At 51.7% G+C, this 21826-nt stretch overlaps 1 protein-coding gene across 1 annotated transcript in view; it reads left to right on the forward strand.

The window, feature by feature from the left end:
• Nucleotides 1-519: 519 nt before the first annotated feature.
• Nucleotides 520-21826, forward strand: part of HNRNPLL (heterogeneous nuclear ribonucleoprotein L like) — a 44728-nt gene continuing 23421 nt past the window's right edge. Inside the window, exons 1-4 of the mRNA XM_064146274.1 lie at nt 520-915; nt 14804-14922; nt 18350-18587; nt 21614-21699. Of these exons, the coding sequence (XP_064002344.1) occupies nt 724-915; nt 14804-14922; nt 18350-18587; nt 21614-21699 (635 nt within the window). The 5' untranslated portion in view covers nt 520-723. The remainder of the gene's footprint in view (nt 916-14803; nt 14923-18349; nt 18588-21613; nt 21700-21826) is intronic.

Consider the following 21826-nt stretch of genomic DNA (forward strand, 5'->3'; position numbering starts at 1 on the left):
AGAACGGGCCAGGCACGCTGCGGTAGGTGCGGAGCTGCCGGCCTTGCCCCGGGGGCGGCCTCACGCCGACCCGAAGAGGTGCCACGGGGGCGGCCTCGCGGCTAACGGAGGCAGGCTCCGTGACCTTGGCGGAGCGCACCGCCGGCAGCCGCGACACACCGGCCGTGCTGCCGACACGGCCGCAGCTCCGAGGCCCGCAACTCGCTGCTCCGGCAGCCGGCAGCACCAGGAAAGAAACAAAGGCGGTGGGACGCGGCTGAGCGAGGAGGAGGCGGTCGGCGAGCAGAGAGCTTCAGCGTGGGGCCGGCGCCGCCGGGGCCCTGCTCCCGCGGCCGCGCGCCCCTGGCGGCCGCCACCGCTCCGCTCCGAGCCCCCAGACACCAAAGAACGAGGCGCTGGGGGCGGGAGCTCAGGAAGGGCGCAGTGACGGACGCGCTCGCCGGCCAATCGCCGCGCCGGCAGCAGTCGACGGGCACGGCCGCTGACCCATCACCTCGCCGTCTGCGCCCTCTCCTCGACTCGGAGCCAATCGCGGCGCCAGTGGCCGGCGAGGAGGCGTGACCCGCTCCGGCGCGGGGAGGGGTGTGTGCGGGATCCCGGGGCGCGGAGCATCTCTCGGGCTCGTCTGCGCCAGGCCGCGTTCGTGGTGCCGCTTCGCTTCTGTGATTCTGTGACTCTCCCTCACCGCCAGCTGGGCCGCTCGATTCCTTCTCTCACGCGGCCATGTCGTCGCCGTACTCTGGAGAGCGGTACGAGGAGGAGGAGGAGGAGGACGGGACCTACGAGAGCCACGCCAAGCGGCTGAAGCCCAGCACGGCCGCTGAGGAAGGCGAAATCGAATACAGCGGGGCGGAGGAGACCGAGAGCCGGCGGGACAAGCCCGGCCAGCCGCGCGGAGGGGGCTTCTCGGGCGGGGTGAGTGACGGAGGTCGCCGGCGAGGGGACGACGCCTTCCGTCGGGATGCCGGCGGCGGGGAGAGGGCTGCAAGCCGCGGGGCGAGCCTGGGGACGCTCCCCTGCTCGGCGTGCCCGGGCGTGGTGCGGGGGGAGAGGCGAGCCTCCCGCGGGGCTGCCAGCGCCGTCCCTCGGCCTTCCCTTGGCCGCAGCCCGCCGGCCCTCTTCCCGGGCATGGAGGCGCTTCCGGTGGGGGTGCGGCGCTCCCCTGCCGTGGTCGGCGGGCGGGAAAGGGGGGCGGGAGCCGGGCTGGCCCGGGCGCTCTGCCCCTTCTTGCCGCGGCGGGCGGGATCGGCGTGCGCGGCCCGTTCCCGCTGTGGGTGCCTGGGAAGGGGCTGAGCCTGCCGCCCGCCAGATGGACGCGGTTCGGGCTGTGCGGTGCCGAGATTGTTTTTGTTCCGTGGGCAGCTCTGCGCCTTTGGAGATGCTGCCAGCGCCAGTCGTGTGCTTGCCCTGTTGCTGAGGGTAGCTATAGAGACGGAGCGGGGGAAGAGAGGGAGCCAGAAGGCTTCTTTCATCCTGTTTTGCCTCCGTGTCTGGCTGATCAGAGGCGGTCGCCGCCTTTTGAAATCCTTTTGTATTTCTACATTTCCCCTCCCAGTGCTACATTAGTTGACGAAATTCTTCTGCTGAGCTGCTTTTGGGCTTCATCAGTTTGTATCTAAGTATCAGGGCAGTCCTTGACCCATACATTTGGACGAACAATGCTTTTGTGCCTGCTGCCGTGTTGCTGAGCTTATTGTCCAGCTGATCTGTAATCATTTTTCTTTTCGGAGCCTCTGTTTCTTACTTGGAAAAGCAAGATGAAGGAAACATTGATTCAGTGGCAGAACTTGGAGTTTAGAATGCCTTTGTCTCATGATTTATTCAAATGAGCTCCCTTAGCACTAGAATAAGTTGGTGAGAGGGCTTTTGCTGTGACCAGCCTCCCGTCAGTTAAACCTCTTGATGGACAGGGTGCCTGCTGAAATAGTACAAACGTTCCCATCTAAATGGGAACAGAGATAGGTCTCTGGAGGGAACTATTTTAATTCTGTAGTTTCTTGTCAAGGAACATCATGTCTGTCACAGTCAAGGCTTAGCACTGTGCTTTGTCTTAAAGGCCTGTTCTGAATGAAATCAGAGAGTCAGAATGGCTCAGCTTGGAAGGGACCTCAGGGATCATCTACTCCAGCCTCCACACCGTGGCCAGGGATGCCTCTCAACTAGACTAGGCTGCTCAAAACTTCATCCAGCCTGGCCTTGAACACCTCTGGGGGGGAGGCAGCTACAACCTCTCTGAGTAACCTGTTCCAGAGTCTCACCACCCTCCTACTGAAGAGCTTCTTCCTCAGCTCCAGCTTAACCCTGCTCTGCCTCTGATTCAAACCATTCCCCCTTGGCCTGTCTCTAGACACCCTTAGGAAAAGTCCTCTGCAGACTTCCCATAGGATCCCTTCAGGTAATGGAAGGCATCTCTTAGAGAAGACACTTTTCCAGGCTGAGCAACCCCAGCTCCCTCAGCCTATCCTCATAGCAGAAGTGCTCCAGCCCTTGGATCATCTTTGTGGCCTCCTGTAGACTCACTCCAACAGATGCTTGTTTCAATTTTCTCAAGATGTTGAATATCACAAAGCATTACCAGTAGGAACAAATTCCTGCCTTTGCTTTTCCTCTTTTCTGTAGCATTTTATGAAATCAGCCCTTCCTTACTACTTTTTTATTTAATGCTTTTCTTTCGTTCCTTTCCCTCTGGATTCTGTCTCTTTGTTCTCTTCACGTTGACCTCAGTATCTCAGTTTATGCCAGCTGAGGTGCAGGATGCTTTGGGTAAGCAGGGCACAGAGTATATTTGTAAGGTTGTATTTTTGAATTGAAAGAATTGTTGAGCCTGGTGAGATAAAAAACAAATGAAACAGACCTGTGGCAAGTCAAGAAGAGGAGGATTCTTAGCCAGCTTGTGTCAGTTACAGTGAGGCTGGAGGAGCTGAGTGGTAGCTGAGTCCTGATTTACTGGCAAGTCTGTATGCACAGGTTCACTTCTGTTCACAGAAGGTGTCTTGGTAATAGAGATCAAACTGGTTTCTTAAGAATAAACTATAGCATCAGGCAAGGCTGTGGAAAGTGAATGCTAGAGTGCTTTTGTTAGTAACTTTGTGTGGAGTGTTTAATAGCAAAATGTCAGCATCTGTTGATTACTGCTGATTAATGTGAATTTTGTTTTGTCCCTTCTAATGGATTAAAAATAATGTGCAGGAATCCTATTTATTCTCTGTCATATCTTACTCATTTCTCTCCAGGGAAACATTCTTAGCTTATAAAAGTTGTATGTGGTTCAGGGCAAAGATATGTAAGATGAAGATAGGCTGAGAGGAGGGAGGAAGTGTAAGTATCCTGGGCTACTTAGAGGAGAGCAGGAAAAGAACAAATCAGAGAATCAGGCAGGTTGGGAGAGACCTCCAAGCTCATCCAGTCCAACCTAGCACCCAGCCCTAGCCAGTCAACTAGACCATGGCACTAAGTGCCTCATCCAGGCTTTTCTTCAACACCTCCAGTGACAGCGACAGTGACTCCACCACCTCCCTGGGCAGCCCATTCCAATGCCAATCACTCTCTCTGGGAAGAACTTCCTCCTAACACCCAGCCTAGACCTCCCTTGGCGCAACTTGAGACTGTGTCCCCTTGTTCTATTGCTGGTTGCCTGGGAGAAGAGACCAACCCCCACCTGGCTACAGCCTCCCTTCAGGTAGCTGTAGACAGCAATGAGGTCACCCCTGAGCCTCCTCTTCTCCAGGTTAAGTGGGAGGAACTATAGGGAACAGGGAATTGTAGGAAAAGAGATGACTGGGGTGAAAAAGAGAGGTGGAACTTTGGTAGCCACACTTTTGTGGTCTGATTTTTTTTAATTTAATGGTGAATTCCTATGGATTCTTTGCTCACTTAGCATAAAAGTAGTTTGATGGTAGAACTCTCCAGGACCTTATTGTGGCCTTCCAGTATCTGAAGAGGACCCACAGGAAAGCTGAGGAGGGACTTTTTAGGGTGTAAGATAGTGATAGGACTCGGGGGAATGGAGCAAAACTAGGAGTGGGTAGATTCATACTGGATGTTAAGAAGTAGTTCTTGATGATGAGGGTGGTGAGAGACTGGCACAGGTGGCCCAGGGAGGTGGTGGAAGCCTCATCCCTGGTGGTGTTTAAGGCCAGGCTAGATGTGGCTCTGGGCAACCTGATCTAGTGTGAGGTGTCCCTGCCCATGGCAGAGGGGTTGGAACTGGATCTTCAGAGGCCCCTTCCAACCCTGACAATTCTATGGTTCTGTGTGGGTTTGGATCCCTGCTGGCCTGTATTTGTTATTGTGGCATTTTCCCTTCCTCTGCTCTTAATTTCTTGAGGTGAGTAAACCCTTTTAGCCTCAAGAGCTTTATTTTGTTTTCAAATGGGTGCCTAGGAGCCTTTATGTGAAATACACACAGGGAAACCCAACATTTATTTGTAGTCCTGAGGTGTCCTCTCTTCCTCATGGTTCATACCAAGTCTGAGGAGCATGGAGAGCCATGACCAGACCAGAGGAGGAGCAGGAAGTGTTCTTGCAGAATTATTCAGTGGAAGAGTTTACATTCTGTTATTGTGTGATCCACAACCTCCCTGGGCAACTTGTGGCAGTGTCTCACCACCCTCACTGTAACTTCTCCCTAGCATCCAGTTTCAATCTTCCCTCTGCCAGTTTAAACCCATCCTGCCTTGTCCTGCCATTAAAAGTCCTTGTCAGTAGTATCACAGTATCATCAGGGTTGGAAGAGACCTCACAGATCATCAAGTCCAACCCTTTACCACAGAGCTCAAGGCTAGACCATGGCACCAAGTGCCACGTCCAATCCTGCCTTGAACAGCTCCAGGGACGGCGACTCCACCACCTCCCCGGGCAGCCCATTCCAGTGTCCAATGACTCTCTCAGTGAAGAACTTTCTCCTCACCTCCAGCCTAAACCTCCCCTGGCACAGCCTGAGGCTGTGTCCTCTTGTTCTGGTGCTGACCACCTGAGAGAAGAGAGCAACCTCCTCCTGGCCACAACCACCCCTCAGGTAGTTGTAGACAGCAATAAGGTCTCCCCTGAGCCTCCTCTTCTCCAGGCTAACCAATCCCAGCTCCCTCAGCCTCTCCTCGTAGGGCTGTGCTCAAGGCCTCTCCCCAGCCTCGTCGCCCTTCTCTGGACACGCTCAAGCATCTCAATGTCCCTCCTAAACTGGGGGGGCCCAGAACTGAACACAGTACTCAAGGTGAGGTCTAACCAGTGCAGAGTACAGGGGCAGAATGACCTCCCTGCTCCTGCTGACCACACCATTCCTGATGCAGGCCAGGATGCCATTGGCTCTCTTGGCCACCTGGGCACACTGCTGGCTCATGTTCAGGCGGGTATCAGTCAGCACCCCCAGATCCCTCTCTGGCTGCTCTCCAGACAAACAGTCCCTCCCCAGCCCTCCTGTAGCCCCCTTCAGATACTGGAAGGCCACTCCAAGGTCTCCTGGAAGCCTTCTCTTCTTCAGGCTGCAGAGCCTCAACTCTCTCAGTCTGCCCTCATAGCAGAGCTGCTGCAGCCCTCTGAGCATCTTCAAGGCCTCCTCTGGCCTGGCTCCATCAGTTCCATGTCCTCCTTGTGTTGGGGGCTCCAGAACTGCAGACAGTGCTCCAGGTGGGCTCTGAGGAGAGCGGAACAAAGAGGCAGAATCCCCTTCCTTGCCCTGCTGGCCACACTGCTCTTGATATGGTGTCTCAATACACAAACAGAGCCAGGAGCTGCTGCAAGGCAAGTCTGGGCTGGGAGCCTGCAGCTGCTCGGCTGCGATGCTGTAACTTCCTGCGGGCAGGGCTCTTGCTTCGTGCTGAATGGAAAGCAGCTCACCTCAGCTGGCACACTTCATGTCTGTCACAGGCAGCTGTAAGGAGAGCTGGATGGCAACAGCTCTACAGCTTGACCTATTTTGGAACAACTTGTTTGTATCCATTTCTTAAATAAAGCACGTCCTAGAAATTGATTGTGGAGTAATTGTCAATCGTCCTGCGCCAGGGCAATGCCAGGCACAAATGCAGGCCGGGCCAGCAGTGGCTGGAGAGCGGCCTGGAGGGGAAGGCTTTGAGGGTGTCAACTGGTGCCAAACTGCCCAGGAGCCAGCGCTGGTTGCTGGCAGCCCAGAGCCAGCTGTGTGCTGGCTGCAGCCAGAGCAGGGAGAGCAGCAGCACAGGGAGGGGATTCTGCCCCTCTGCTCTGCTCAAACCTCACCTGCAGCACTGCCTCCAGTGTTGGGGACCTCAGCAAGAGAGGGACATGGAGCTGCTGGAGAGGGTCCAGAAGAGGCCACAAAGATGTTCAGAGGGCTGGAGAACCTCTGCCATGGGGACAGGCTGAGAGAGTTGGGGCTGTTCAGCCTAGAGAAGAGAAGGCTTCAGGGAGACCTCAGAGCAGCCTTCCAGTACCTGAAGGGGCTCCAGGAGAGCTGGGGAGGGACTTTGGACAAGAGCTGGGAGTGGTAGGATGAGGGAATGTACTGAAGCTTGAGGAGGGCAGATTGGGACTGGAAGTTAGAAGAAATTTTTGAGAGTGAGGGTGGGGAGACACTGCAGAGGTTGCCCAGGGAGACTGTGGCTATCTTCTTCCTGGAAGTGTTCAAGGCCAGGTTGGATGAAGCCTTGAGCAATCTGTTCTGGGTACAGGTGTACCTGCCCATGGCAGGGTGTTGAAAGTGGATGATCTTTAAGGTGCATTCCAACTCAGACCAGTCTTGTCTCCAAACCAATGTAGCATCAACACCACCACCACAACATCCAAGGTATACACTGGGATATTCTTCTACTGCCATAGAGCCTTAACTCTTTGTTCTTCCAAGACACTGTGTTACTGAACTCTGTACTGGAGATGCATTTGGAATATATTTGGGAATGCAAAACAGCAGGAGTTCCAGATGGCATGGAGAGAGCTGTCTCCTGAACCTCTGTGTTGAAGAGAGTACCTGGTGCACAGCAAGTTCTGCATGGGGCAGTAGTGTGCCCTTGTCGCTAAGAGGGCTGAGGGCATCCTGGGGTGCAGCAAGGAAAGTGTGGCCAGAAGGGCTAGTGAGGTTCTCCTGCCCCTCTGCTCTGCTGAGACCACACCTGGAATGCTGTGTCCAATTCTGAGCTCCCCAGTCCAAGAGAGACAGGGACCTGCTGGAGAGAGTCCAACAGAGACTGGAGAGCCATGAGGATGATGAAGGGACTGGAACATCTCTGCTGTGAAGAAAGGCTGAGAGCCTTGGGGTTGTTTAGTCTGGAGAGAGGAAGGCTGAGAGGGGATCGGATCAATGTCTGTATCTGAGGGGTGGGGGTCAGGAAAAAGGTGCCAGGCTCTGTTTGGTGGTGCCCACTGACAGGACAAGGCACAACAGGTCCAAGCTGGAACCCAGGAGGTTCCACCTCAAGATGCAGAGAAGGTTGTTTGGTGTGAAGATACTGGAAGTCTGGAGCAGGCTGCCCAGAGGGGTTGTGGAGTCTCCCTCTCTGGAACCTTTCCAACCCTACCTGGATGTGTTCCTGCGTGACCTGCCCTGGGTGACCCTGCTGTGGCAGGAGGTTTGACCTAGATGGTCTTTTCCAGCTTCTAAGATTCTGTGATTCTGTGACAGAGCTACTAAAGTCAGACAGATATGACCAGCAGGGATGACACATGACAGGGCAAGTGGCTTTCAGCAGTGCCATTGTGGTGTTGCACGGCTGGCAGCAGGAGAGCGCACAAAGTGCTGTCTGCTCATGATCAGCCTATCTCCAGTGCTCAGGCCTGGGCTTGATGGGGGATGTGTTGTGTGCCTTCACGTTGCTTTTGCATCTTGGTCGTTTCAGCTACCCTCAATACTTTGTGAGGCAGTTTGGTGCAGACCACTCCATAATTCAGGTGTTAATGAGGGTTTAGACACATGCATTTAAGAAGCAACCTCTTTGGGTCACCATCCCAGTCTCCCCCTTTCTGTCTCTTATAAAACTGATCTGAGAGAATTTGAGAGGGATGCATGGAAAGAGTTGAGTGTGAATAAGATGATCTGAACGGTGAGAACTAAACCCACAGTGTAGTTAGGTACCTGGGGGAGAGAAGATAAAGGAGTTGTGCCATGCTTCTGCAGTAGGGGGAAAAAGAGAGCTGGAGAAGTGAGCAGGGAGATGGGAAAAGAGCAGATGGGACATCAGCCTAGAGCCCACCATAACTTATTTCCTTCTTTTTGCAAGGGGAGAGCATAATTTGTTAGCAAGACAGCAGTGATGCATTTAAAATGTTCTCTAGAACTATGTAGGTCACCAAAGAATGGATGTTCTGATGCCACAGCTGTGCTTTGAAGCTGCTTCTGTTGCTGTCTTCTGTATGTGAAGTAACTTTTTTGTGCTTCATCTGCTTGGTTGTGTCACCACTTCCTTTCCTGCTTCAGCTCTCTATAGAAGCTGGATTTCAATGTTAAGCATTTTTATGTTTCTAGCTTCCTTCTAATTCATGAAATGGTTTGGCTTGGAGGGAACTTCAAAGCTCATCCAGTACCAATGCCCTGCCATGGGCAGGGACACCTCCCACCAGTCCGGGTTGCTCAAGGCCTCATCCAGCCTGGCCTTGAACACCTCCAAGGAAGGATCATCCACAGCCTTCCTGGGCAACCTGTGCCAATGTCTCACCACCCTCACTGCCAAGAATTTTTTCCTCATCTCCAGTCTCAGTCTGCCCTCCTCAAGCTTCAAATCCATTCCTTCTCATCCTATCACTCTAAGCCCTTTGTCCAAAGTCCCTCCTCAGCTCTCTTATGGCCCCTTAAGGTACAGGAAGGCTACTCTAAGGTCTCCCTGGAGCCTTCTCTTCTGACTGAGCAGCCCCAACTCTTCCAGCCTGTCGACATGAGGGAGATGCTTCAGCCCTCTGAGCATCTTTGCAGCCTTTTCTGGACCCCTTCCAGCATTTCAGTGCCCTTTTTTTTTTTTTTGCTCAGGTCCCCAGAGCTGGAGCCAATGCTGCAGGTGAGGTTTGAGCAGAGCAGAGGGGCAGAATCCCCTCCCTGTGCTGCTGCTCTCCTTGCTCTGGATGCAGCCAGCACACAGCTGCCTTCTGGGCTGCTATTGACCATTGCTGACTCCTGAGGAGTTTTCATCTTGATTTTCTTCAGGGAGACCTTTTTCTATCCTTATTACTGGTCTTGAGCACTTAGAAATGAATCTGTTTCATTATCTATTCAGTGATTGCATTTTCTGTCCTTCTGATGACACTTGGAGAAATTTGTTCCTGAGCTTTGCAAACGCCTCAAGCCATGCTTGTTAATGTATACAGCAGTCATGGCAGCTACTTTCTTCTTCTGGCTTTGGTGGCACACAGGTGGTATGGTGAACTTTTATCTTTGGCTTTTGTGCCACAGTGGGAGTTGGAGTTAGTGAAAGATTCCTTTTCCAGCAGAGAAGTAGTGGTGGTGGTTAGTCTGTGTGTGAGCAGGTGCTTTGATGGAACTTTTCTCTCTGTGCCAACTGTAGCAAGTGTGGTTTTCCTGGCACAATGACCATGAGATCTTTGTTCAAGTCCTGAATTTTTCATCTCTGGGAAAAAAATGGGGCAGCAATTTACAGCTTGATGGAATGGATTGGGTTGGAAGTGACCTTGAAGATCATTCACTTCCAACCTCCCTGCCATGGGCAGGGACACCTTGAACCAGCCCAGGTTGCTCAAGGCTTCATCCAGCCTGTCTTTGAACACCTCCAGGGAGGGAACATCCACAGCGTCCCCTGGGCAACCTGTGCCAGTGCCTCCTTACCCTCACTGTCATGAATTTCTTCCTACTCTCCAGTCTCAATCTGCCCTCCTCAAGCTTCAGTCTATTTCTTCTTATCCAATTACAGCAAGCCCTTGTCAGAAGTCCCTTCCTGACTTGCTTGAATGTGTTGTATATGTTGTGACCTTAGCTGTGGATGTGTTTTACACATAGAGACACATTAATTTTTTCATGTGGTCTAGTGGTTTTATTTCCCCTTTTAGAGGAAATCAAGGGTTGGTGTAGGTTTGCTCGGTACCGCAGCTGCCAGGCTTGTGTGATGCTACTGTGTTGATCTGCTCTTTGTGAAGGCTTTTTGGCACTCAAACATACACCACACACCTGTGACTTGTGTTGAGGGATGCCATCTAGAGGGACTTGGACAGGCTGCAGAGGTGTGCCCAAGTCAACTTCATGAAGTTCAGCAAGGCCAAGTGCAAGGTCCTGTGACTGGGTCAGGACAATCACAAGCACAAGTCCAGGCTGGGTGAGGAGTGGCTGGAGAGCAGCCCTGAGGAACAGGACCTGGGGTGTCAGTTGATTACTCTAAGGTCTCCCCAGAGCCTTCTCCTCTGCAGGCTGAACAGCCCAAACTCTCTCAGCCTGTCCCCATGGCAGAGATTCTTCATCCCTCTAAGCATCTTTGTGGCCTCCCCTGGACCCTCTCCAGCAGCTCCATGTTCCTCTCTTGATGGGCACACCAGCACTGGAGGCAGTGCTGCAGGATAGGTCTCAGCAGAGCAGAGGGGCAGAATCCCCTCCTGTGCTGCTGCTCTCCCTGCTCTGGCTGCAGCCAGCACACAGCTGGCTCTGGGCTGCCAGTGACCAGTGCTGGCTCCTGGGGGGTTCGGCATCAACCAACACTCCCAAGGCCTTCTCCTGCAGGCTGCTGTCCAGCCAGGCTGGCCTGCATTTGTGCTTGGAATTGCCCTGACTCAGGTCCTGCATTTGGCCTTGTTGAACTTGCTAAGGTTGCCTTGGACTCATATTTCAAGCCTGTCCAAGTCCCTCTGGATGTATCCCTTTCATGTGTGTGTGCAATGCATGTTTAATGGATTTGAATGCAAGTCTGGAAGTCTTCAAGCTGTGAAACAGTTTGTTCAATTATAAAGGTTTCTTTCTTCAGTAGGTGAACATAAATGATCTGCTCAGGGGTATGGATGAACTGAAACTTACAGAAGATTGCACTGCTGAGAGGAGGGGGAGAGAAATACTATCCTGTCATGGCCCTCTCTCTGCAAAGCTTGGCTTGACCAATGAGGGTGCTCATTAAAGGCAGCTCTTCGTGGTGTGTCCCTGCTTCACTGAGAAAATCACAGCTCCTCTTTGCCATCTGGTTAGAAATTATTTTAGATGAGGTTTCCTGAGTGCATTAAAGAAAAAAATGAAAACCAAATGCAGTCCCCTAGCATTAATTGAGACTTGAATAGAGTAGTGAGTATGCAGGACAAGCAAGAATTGATGTCTGAGTGCTCTGTAGACTAAATGGAGTTGCCTGATGCTTTAATACCTTAGAGGAGTCCTAGACTTTGCAGGAAAAAGCAGTAAGGGTTGTTAGTTTTCTTTTGAAGTTTCTTTAGATGCTTTTCTCAGCTTTGGAAAGTTTGTGTAGGGGTTAAACTGAAAATAAAGCCTGTGTAGATTTGTGCCTTCTGCAGCTGCCTAAGTGTTTGCACTTCAAAGGGATAAGCTTTTATCAGGGGCTCACATAAGCTTTAAGGTTGGAAAAGGCTTTTAAGGGCATTGAGTCCAAACACTAAGCCAGCTGCCCTGACTCCTAAACTGTATCATCTACTTAGAATCATAGAATCAGTCAGGGTTGGAAGGGACCACAAGGATTAGCCAGTTCCAACCTCCCTGCCATGGGCAGGGACACCCTACCCTAGAGCAGGCTGGCCACAGCCTCATCCAGCCTGGCCTTAAACACCTCCAGGGATGGGGACTCCACCACCTCCCTGGGCAGCCTCTGCCAACTCCTCACCACTCTCTCAGGAAAGAATTCTTTCCTGATAGCCAACCTAAACCACTTAAGCCCATTTCCTCTCATCCTGTCTCTGGTTACTTGGGAAAAGAGACCAACCTCAGCCACATTCCAGCCTCCTTTCAGGGAGCTATAGAGAGCAGTAAGATTTCCCTTTAGCCTTCTGTTCTCCACACTAAACACCCCCAGCCTCCTTCAGCCTCTCCTCATATCATGCCCTCCAAACCCCTCTCCAGCCTCTTTGCTCTTCTCTGGACACCATCCAGCCCCTCACTGTCTTTCCCGTGCTGTGGTGCCCAGAACTGAACTCAGCACTCAAGCTGTGGCCTCACCAGGGCCCAGTACAGGGGCACCATCACTGCCCTACTCCTGCTGGACACTGGTTTTGATCAAGACCAGGATGCCATTGGCCTTCTTGGCCACCTGGGCACAATGCTGGCTCATGTTCAGCTGCTGTCCAGAACTCCCAGACCCTTTACCACTGGGCAGGTTTCCAGCCACTCTGCTTCTGCTCACTGCTGTTGCTGTAGACCTCAGCTGATTAATTCAGTAGATGTGGCTTTAAACATGAATGTCTCTGCTGGTGTGACAGCTCTGATTCAAAGAAATGTGTTCAGAGCACAGTGTTGGGACCACTTCTGTTTAACATCTTTATTGATGATCCTGATGGAGACACAGAGTGTGTCAGCAGCACATTCACAGGTGACACCAAGTTGGGTGGCAGTGTTGATCTGCACGAGGGCAGGGAGGCTCTACACAGGGACTTGAATAGGTTGGGTCTGTGGCCAATGTTAATGGCAGGAACTTCAACAAGGCCAAGTGCCAGGTCCTGCACTTGGGCCACAACAACCCCAAGCAATGCTACAGGCTTGGGGCAGTGTGGCTGGAAAGCTGCCAGCAGAAAGGGACCTGGGGGTTGTCATGGACAAGCAGCTGAACAGGAGCCAGCAGTGCCCAGGTGGCCAAGAAAGCCAATGGCATCCTGGCTGGGATCAGAAATGCTGTGTCCAGCAGGAGCAGGGAGGGGACTGTCCCCTTGGACTCTGCTCTGCTGAGGAGGCCACACCTCGAGTGTTCAGTCCAGTTCCAGGCACCTCATTACAAGAGGGATGTGGAGGTGCTGGAGCAGGTCCAGAGGGGGGCAACAGAGCTGGGAAGGGCCTGGAGAATAAATCTGATGAGTGACTGAAGGAGCTGGGGATGGTTAGTGTGAAACAGAGGAGGCTGAGGGCACACCTCATGGCTGTCTGCAGCTACCTGAAAGGAGGCTGTGGAGAGGTTGCTGCTGGTCTCTTTTCACAGGTTATTAGTGACAGAACAAGGGAATGGCCTCAAGCTGAGACTGAGGTTTAGACTGGATATTAGGAAGATTTTTTTCCTAGCAAGAGCAGTCAGGCCTTGGAATGAGCTGCCCAGGGAGGTGGTGGAGTCACTAACCTGGATGTGTTTAAAGGTGGTTTGGCTGTGGCGCCTGGGGCTATGGTTTAGAGTGCAGCTTGCAGAGTAGGGATATGGGTTGGCTTTGGTGACCCTGAGGGGCTTTTCCAACCTGGATGTTTCTGTGGTTCTGTGTTGCCACTTAAAATGCTTTCCTTCTGCAAACTAATAAGTTGCAGCAAAGCTTGTAAGAGTTACAGGACAGATTGTTGCCAGAGTCTGAAGTGCTGGCTTCTGGTGCAAACAAGATGGTCAAATCCTTGAAGAAAACAAAACCAAACAGAATTGTTTTGAGAACTCAGGTATGAAGCACCCCAAAGTCACTGTGTACTGCTCTAGCAGTCGTTGAGTTGACTTCAGTACTGGAGCTACATGCTTCTTGATGCTACAAGTGACAATCAGAACTGCTTCATCTGGAAAAGCCCTTTAAGGTTATTGAGACCAACTATCAACCTAACACCACCATGGCCATTAAACCATGCCCATGAGTGCCATGTCTCTTGAACACCTCTTCAGGGATGGTGACCTCCCTGGGCAGCCTACAGCCTTCTCTTCTCCAGGCTGAACAGCCCCAATCCTTTCAGCCTGTCTTCACAGGAGAGCTGCTGCAGCCTGACTCAAACAAACATTGGCATATGCAGGCAGGAAAAGTGTCAAATATTGGAACTCTTGTGTATGGCCAAGCACTGTGGGATTTTATGCTCCTAATGAATAGGGTGAAAGACCTGCAATTGAACCAAGTGTTAAAGAGGCTTTTTGATTAGGAAAGTCTTGCCTCTGCAAACACCTGCATTAAATCTGCAGAGCCTTTTAGTTGAGAGGAATTTCAGCAACTGAACCTGCCAATCGGTTTGGAAAGAAAAGTGAGATGATTTCAAACCTATTGGGATGTACATTTAGATTGCTGCTTCTGGACCCAGGGTAGTGTCTGCAAAATTCATGGAATGGTTTAGGTTGGAAGGGACCTTGAAGATCACCCAGTTCCAGCCCCCTGCCATGGACAGGGACACCTCCTGCCAGCACAGGTTGCTCAAGGCTTTAGCCACCCTGGCCTTAGAGGAGGGGAATATCCATGACCTCCCTGGGCAACCTGTGCCAGTGTCTCCCCTCCCTCATTGGAAAGAACTTCTTTCTAGTCTCCAGTCTAAATCTGCCCTCCTCATGCTTCAGTCTGTTCCTCCTTGTCTTGTCACTCCAAGCCCTTGTCAAAAGTCCCTTCCTAACTCTTCTCAGTGATGTCCAGTGATAGGACGAGGGACAACAAGGGCAAGCTGGAGGAGAGGAGGTTCCATGGGAGCAGAAGGGAAAGCTTTCTCACTCTAAAGGTGACAAAACACAGGAATGGGTTGCCCAGAAAGGTTGTGGAGTCTCCTTCTCTGGAGACTGTCAAAACCCACCTGGATGTGTTCCTGTGTGACCTGTCCTGGGTGATGCTGCTCTGGCAAGGGGATTGGACTGGACGATCTCTGGAGATTTCCAACCGCTGTGATCCTGTGATTCTGGGGTTATTGTAGGTACCCTTTCTGCTGTAGGCTGCTGTAAGGTCTCTCCAGAGCCTTCTTTTCTGCAGGCTGAAATACTTCACTTGCCTTGCTGCTAGCAGCATTCCTTGTTGCGTGCTGAGTTCTAAAGTCTCCTTTCCTTGCTAGGATGCAGGGGGAAGCCACCACAAAGTTTCCGTTTCTCCTGTCGTCCACGTCCGAGGGCTGTGTGAATCAGTTGTGGAAGCAGACCTCGTGGAAGCCCTTGAAAAATTTGGAACCATATGGTAGGTCAACCTGCATGAAGTCCTGTCTCTGTTGGGAGCATCACTGAAAGGTGTCTTGAAATACATTTCCACAGGTTTTGGACATCCAGAGCTTGGCTAGGAGTAAAGGAGAAAAGATTTCCCCACGTGTGAGGGTTCTGTGTCTCTGTATGGGGCAAGTCTGGTCAAGCAGTGCCTGCTGTCAGGCTGGAGCAGCACAGCCAGTCCTGGCCTGCCTAGCAGCTGGAGCTGAACTGGATTGCATGAGGCTGCTTGTCTGGATGGGAGCCACAGAGCAGATGATGCTTTGTCCTGTGGTTTTCTATGGGAGGAATGCTTACAGAACGAGATAGTTAGCCAGAGAAGGCCCCTTCAGAGGCCATAGCATCACAGAGTTGTTTTGGTTGGAAAAGACCTCTAAGGTCGTTGAGTCCAACCTTTAGCCTAGCACCACCATGGCCATTAAACCCTGTCCCCGAGTGCCCTGGCCACACTGTTCTTGAGCACCTCCAGGGATGGGGGTTCCACCACCTCTCTGAGCAGCCTGACCACCCTTTCAGGAAAGAAATTGTTCCTAATCTCTCACCTAAACCTCCCCTGGTTTCAAGCTATTTCCTCTCATTCTGTCACCTGATACTGGGTGAGAAGAGACCAACCCCAACTAAACTGCCACCTCCTTTCAGGGAGCAGTAAAGATTCCTTGTCTGTGAACAAAGGATTGACTGGGTAGAGCCCAATTTCTGCTGAGTGTTGAGTGCTGCTTTTTGGACACCTGAATTTCTTATCAGGCAGATGCAGACCAACCCCAACTAAACTGCCACCTCCTTTCAGGGAGCAGTAAAGATTCCTTGTCTGTGAACAAAGGATTGACTGGGTAGAGCCCAGTTTCTGCTGAGTGTTGAGTGCTGCTTTTTGGACACCTGAATTTCTTATCAGGCAGATGCACCTATTGAAGTCAAGGAGGATTTCCTAAGTCATGCAATAGTATTTTTCACTGCTTTCATATTCCAGTAATTGATTTCTGCTCATCCCACTATTTTAACATGAATAAATCAACTCAAGTAAGCACAAACTTGTTCAGGAATACAAATAGGTTCACTTAAACTTTTCCAAAGCCTCACAGAAACATTTGGGTTGGAGAAGCCCTTTAAGCTTGTTCAGGAATACAGGTAGGTACACTTTTGCTTTTCCAAAGCCTCACAGAAACATCTGTGTTGGAAAAGCCCTTTAAGCTCATCCACTACAACCGTTCTAGGGCTCAGCCATGGCTCTCAGCACCACAGCTTTGCCTCTTTCAAACACCTCCAGGCAAGGGCATTCAACCACCTCCCCAGGGAGCCTGTTTCGGTCTTTGAGAACCCTTCTGGGGAAGAAGTTTCTTCTAATCTCCAACCTTGTCCCTCAGCACCACATCATTAACCAGCTGGCAGTTTCTTGAGGTTTTTCTGGGTCTGAATTTGTTGAATTTGTGTATTTGTGTCCTCTCTGGTATCTTTGTGTCCGAAGGGTGATTCTGCATTTCCTAGCAAGGGCAAAGATGTTTCTTTGACCTGACACTTTGGAATGTGTTTTCTAATTTGCATTTGCATTGATCCTTTATCGAGGCTTTAGCAAGTTGTTAGTAGTAGTTAGTAAGTGCTGGCCTGATTATTGTATTGGTAGAATGGTTTTATTCATTAAACTTCTTCAGGAAAACAACTGCTTGCAATAGAACAAGGGGACACAGTCTCAAGTTTTGCCAGGGGAAGTATAGGCTGGATGTTAGGAGGAAGTTCTTCACAGAGAGAGTGATTGGCATTGGAATGGGCTGCTCAGGGAGGTGGTGGAGGCACCGTCCCTGGAGGTGTTGAAGCAAAGCCTGGCTGAGGCACTTAGTGCCATGGTCTAGTTGATTGGATTGGGCTGGGTGCTAGGTTGGACTGGATGATCTTGGAGGTCTCTTCCAACCTGGCCGATTCTATGATTCTATGATACCTTACAGCTGAATTTCTGTTGTGCAAATCATGGAACCATAGAATGGTCTGGGACCTCCGAGGATCATCCAGTCCAAACCCCTCTGTAGTCAGCAGGGACATACTCAGCTAGATCAGGTTGCCCAGAGCCCTGTCCAGCCTCACCTGGAATATCTCCAGGGATGGGGCCTCAGGCGAAGGGACTTGAGCATCTCTGCTCTGAAGAAACGCTGAGAGCCCTGGGGCTGTGTAGTCTGGAGAGGAGAAGGCTGAGAGGAGATCTGATCGATGTCTACAGATAACTGAGGGGTGGATGTCAAGATGAAGGTGCTGTTGTGGAGGCAGGGAGTTAAGGTGGCCGAGTCAGGAATATATATAAAAATAGAATGATTTTATTTCCCTGAAACCCAAAACTCTATACAGAAATTAATCTAGCTTTAATTAGCAGATTCAGATTGGTTGAGAAGATCTTACAGGGATACCATAGATAAATTTGACTACTTCAGAAGTCAGGAGATGGGAAAGGCTTAAGCTACTAAACATAGCATCCCCCAATATTAATCAGGCTGAGAAAAAAGTTTACTCACAAGTGAGTGAGACTGGCTGAGAGAAAGGGTGGTCCAGGTGCTTGTCCACTCCCTCTCTTTCAAAAGACCTCCAGGTTGCATAAAGGGGGTGCTTATGGTGGGAAACCACCCAGGGATGGTCCTGTCCCTCAGGAGCTTGTCCTTTGCAGTGCCAGGGGACTCTTTCTGCAGGAACTATCCAGATGGGCACCCCAAGGTGGGAAGTCCCCCAATATTTATACCCTTGCTAGACAAAGAGCAGAGTTACCACTTCCTAGGCACAAAGACCACGGCCAACCCCCAGCCTGATTCCAGCGTGGGCATTGCACGGGGCACCCCTCCTGCTGCAAGGGCCCTTGGCTCCCTTCCTTCACACCTGCAGGGCTGGAGGGGGGCAAACAGGTTGTTTCTCGTTTTTCTCTCCCATTCAAACCACGGAGGGAGAGCAATTTTGGGGTATACAGGACTCCAGGACAGGTGCCAGGCTCTGTTTGAGCCTCAGCCACCTCTCTGGGTGGGTAACCTGTGCCAGTGTCTCACCGCCTTCACTGCAGAGAACTTCTCCCTAGCATCCAGTTTCAGTCTCCCCTCTGCCACTTTAAACCCATTCCTCCTCCTCATCCTGTCATTCCAAGACCTTGTCAATAGTCCCTCCCCAGCCCTCCTGTAGCCCACTTCAGATATTGGAAGGCCACTCCAAGGTCTTCTGGAGGCCTTCTCTTCTCCAGGCTGCAGAGCCCCGACTCTCTCAGCCTGTCCTCATAGCAGAGCTGCTGCAGCCCTCTGAGCATCTTCATGGCCTCCTTTGGTCTGGCTCCATCAGTTCCATGTCCTCCTTGTGCTGGGGGCTCCAGAACTGCAGACAGTGCTCCAGGTGGGGCTGTTTGAGGCAGGCCAGAGGAGAGCTCGCCCTGCTGCTTCTCTCCCCAGCTACGTGATGATGATGCCGTTCAAGCGCCAGGCCCTGGTGGAGTTTGAGAGCGTGGAGAGCGCCAAGAAGTGCGTGACCTTTGCGGCAGAGGAGCCTGTCTACATCGCCGGGCAGCAGGCCTTCTTCAACTACTCCACCAGCAAGAGGATCACCCGGCCAGGCAACACCGACGACCCATCTGGGGGCAACAAAGTGCTCCTCCTGTCAATCCAGAATCCTCTCTACCCCATTACAGTGGTAAGGTCCTGCTCTTTGTGTTAAACACGAGCAGGCAGTCTCTGATAGGTGATTCAGCTGCTCTTGGCCACTGCAGGGTTCGAGTCGGGAATTAAATTCACCTACCAAAGCTTTACACCATCTTTGTGTAAGTAAGCTTGCAGGTTATGGCAAAAAGGGGTTTTGAGGCAGCTCAGCCTCATTGTATGGAGTCACAGACTGCATCAGGTTGGCAGGCACCCTCCAAGGGCATCTTGTCCACCTCTCTGCTCTCAGAAGGGACACCTCCAGCTAGAGCAGACTGCACAGGGACACAGCAAGGCTGAGCTTGAAGGTCTGCAGGGGCAGGGCCTCAAGCACAGCCCTGGGCAGCCTGTGCCAGTGTCTCACCACTCTCCTTCTACACAACTTCCTCCTCAAGTCCAATCTAACTCTGCCCTGCTGCACTTCCAAACCATTGCCCTCATTCTATCACTCTAAGTCCTTCTGACCAGTCCCTCTCCAGCCTGCTTGGAGGTCCCCTTCATATATTGAAATGCATCTCTAAAGTCTCCTTGGAGCCTCCTTCAGCCTCCACAGCCCCAAATCTCCCAGCCTGTCCCCACAGCATAGGGTCTCCAGCCATCTGAGCATCTCTGTGGCCTTCTCTGGACCCTCTCCAGCAGCTCCATCTCTCTCTTGTGTTGGGGGCCCATAGCTTGCCCCAGCCCTGCAGGTGAGGTCTGAGCAGAGCAGAGGGGCAGGATCCCCTCTCTCTACCTCTGGCCAGATATTCTGCAATCCATTTGAAGATTTCTGTGGTCAGGATTTTGAAATGTCTTAAGTTGCAAAATGCTTCTGAAATCTTTTCCAGTTGTGTTGCCACAACAGCAGAAAAGTCACAGAGGCTCTGACTGCATTTCAATACAATACTGTTGGTTTTTTTTCCTGTCAGGAGGGGTTATTTTGTTGCACTCCTTTATTCATTAGTATTTCCTTAGTGCAGAGCTGAAACCTTCACACACTGGTAGGCAACTCCAGTTTGATGGAATTTTCCTCACTCTTTATCTGGGTCTGGTGCATTTCACTGTTCAGTATTTGCAGTCATACCAATGCAAAGCTGAGCCTTGGACAGGCTGCAGAGCTGGGCTCAAGGCAACCTTATGAAGTTCAACAGGCCACGTGCAAGGTCCTGCACCTGGGTCAGGGCAATCCCAAGCACAAATACACAACTTCCCTGGGCAACCTGTTCCACTGTGTCCCCAGTCTCATGGTCGGGAATTTCTCCCTAATCTCCAGTCCAAATTTCCCCTCTTCCAGCTCAAATCTTTCCCTTGTCATATCATGATTAGCCCTTGTCCAGAGTCCCTCCCCAGATGTTCTGGAGCCCCTTCAGGTACTGGAAGGCTGCTCTAAGGTCTCCCTGGAGCCTTCTCTTCTCCAGGCTGAGCAGCCCCAACTCTCCCAGCCCATCCCCATGGCAGAGGTTCTCCAGCCCTCTGAGCATCTTGGTGGCCTCCTCTGAACCCTCTCCAGCAGATCCATTTTCCCCTTGTGCTGGTGACACCAGAGCTGGAGGCAGTGCTGCAGGTGAGGTCTGAGCAGAGGGGCAGAATCCCCTCCCTGTGCTACTACTCTCCCTGCTCTGGCTGCAGCCAGCACACAGCTGGCTCTGGGCTGCCAGCAACTAGAGCTGGCTCCTGGGCAGTTTGACACCAACTGACAACACCAAGGCCTTCTCCTGCAGGCTGCTCTCCAGCAGCCTGGGAGTGCCAGTTGATAAGAAGTACTCCATGGGACAAGAATGTGCTCTGCAGCCACTCCCCACCCAGCCTGAATTTGTGCTTGGCATTTCCCTGACCCAGGTATAGGGTCCTGCATTGGGTCATTTCATTAATGCATCTTAATTTTGTCTTGCCTAAGTAGCTAAGCTACTTAATGGTTGAGGTAGCAACAACATCATGCTGGGCTCCTCCAAACAATCTTCTTTCCTGCTGTCTCATCTGCTTATTTGGGGTATGTCTCTGGGCACTAGAAGCAGACAGAATTCCAAAATGACTTGCAGTTGTCAGAGCTCATTAAAAAAGCTTAGATTAGAGTGTTGCAGGAACTGGTAAGAACATTTTCACCCATACCAGCTGGGGATGTGATGAGAAAAACACAAATTCTGCATTACAGAATCACAGAGTGGAAGGGACCTGCACAGATCATCCAAGCCAGCCCCCCGCCAGAGCAGGAGCACCCAGGGCAGGGCACACAGGAACACATCCAGGTGGGATTGGAAAGGCTCCAGAGAAGGAGACTCCACAACCTCTCTGGGCAGCCTGCTCCAGGCCTCCAGCACCCTCACAGGGACAAAGTTTCCCCTCCTGTTCCCATGGCACCTCCTCTGCTCCAGCTTGCCCCCAGTGCCCCTTGTGCTGCCCTTGGCCACCCCTGAGCAGAGCCTGGCTGCATCCTCCTGACACTGCCCTGCATACCTTTAGCACAGCACTGAGGGCAGCCCTCAGGCTCCTCTGCTGCAAGCTGCCAGCCCCAGCTCCCTCAGCCTGGCCTCACAGGAGATATTCACTGCCTGCAGCAGCTTGGTGCTCTGGGCTGGACTCTCTCAAGCAGTTCCCTGAGGTCCTTCTTGACCTGAGGGGCCCAGAACTGGATACAGTATTCCAAATGTGGCCTCAGCAGGGCAGAAAATAGGAGGAAGAACAAGGGGCAGTGGGTGCAAGCTAGAGCAGAGAAGGTTCCACATGAACATAGGAAAGTCTTTTTCACTGTGAGGGTGCTGGAGGCCTGGAGCAGGCTGCCCAGAGAGGTTGTGGAGTCTCCTTCTCTGGAGCCTTTCCAACCCCACCTGGATGTGTTCCTGTGTGCCCTGCCTCAGTGACCCTGCTCTGGAGAGGGGTTTGGCCTGGATCATCTCCGGAGGTCCCTTCCAACCCCTAACATTCTGTGGTTCTCTGTAAGCCTTTTTTTCATTTAAATGCCAGTGCAAAGAAAAAATGTTTTGTGGACCAAGTGTTGGAGAACTGACACCTGACTGAAGTATCTTTGTTTTCCTCCTTCTTTAGGATGTGCTGTACACTGTGTGCAACCCTGTGGGCAAAGTTCAGCGCATTGTGATATTCAAGAGGAATGGAATACAAGCTATGGTTGAATATCCTTTGGGAGTCTCATTTTCTCTTTTGGTTTGCTTTTCTTTTTTTTTTGTGGTGTTTTTTTTTTTTTTTTTTTTTTTTTTTTTCCTTTTTTTCTTTTTTTCCTTTTTCTGTTTACTTTCTGTC

The sequence above is a fragment of the Pogoniulus pusillus genome, chromosome 7, assembly GCF_015220805.1.
Source record: "Pogoniulus pusillus isolate bPogPus1 chromosome 7, bPogPus1.pri, whole genome shotgun sequence".
Taxonomy (NCBI): Eukaryota; Metazoa; Chordata; class Aves; order Piciformes; family Lybiidae; genus Pogoniulus; species Pogoniulus pusillus.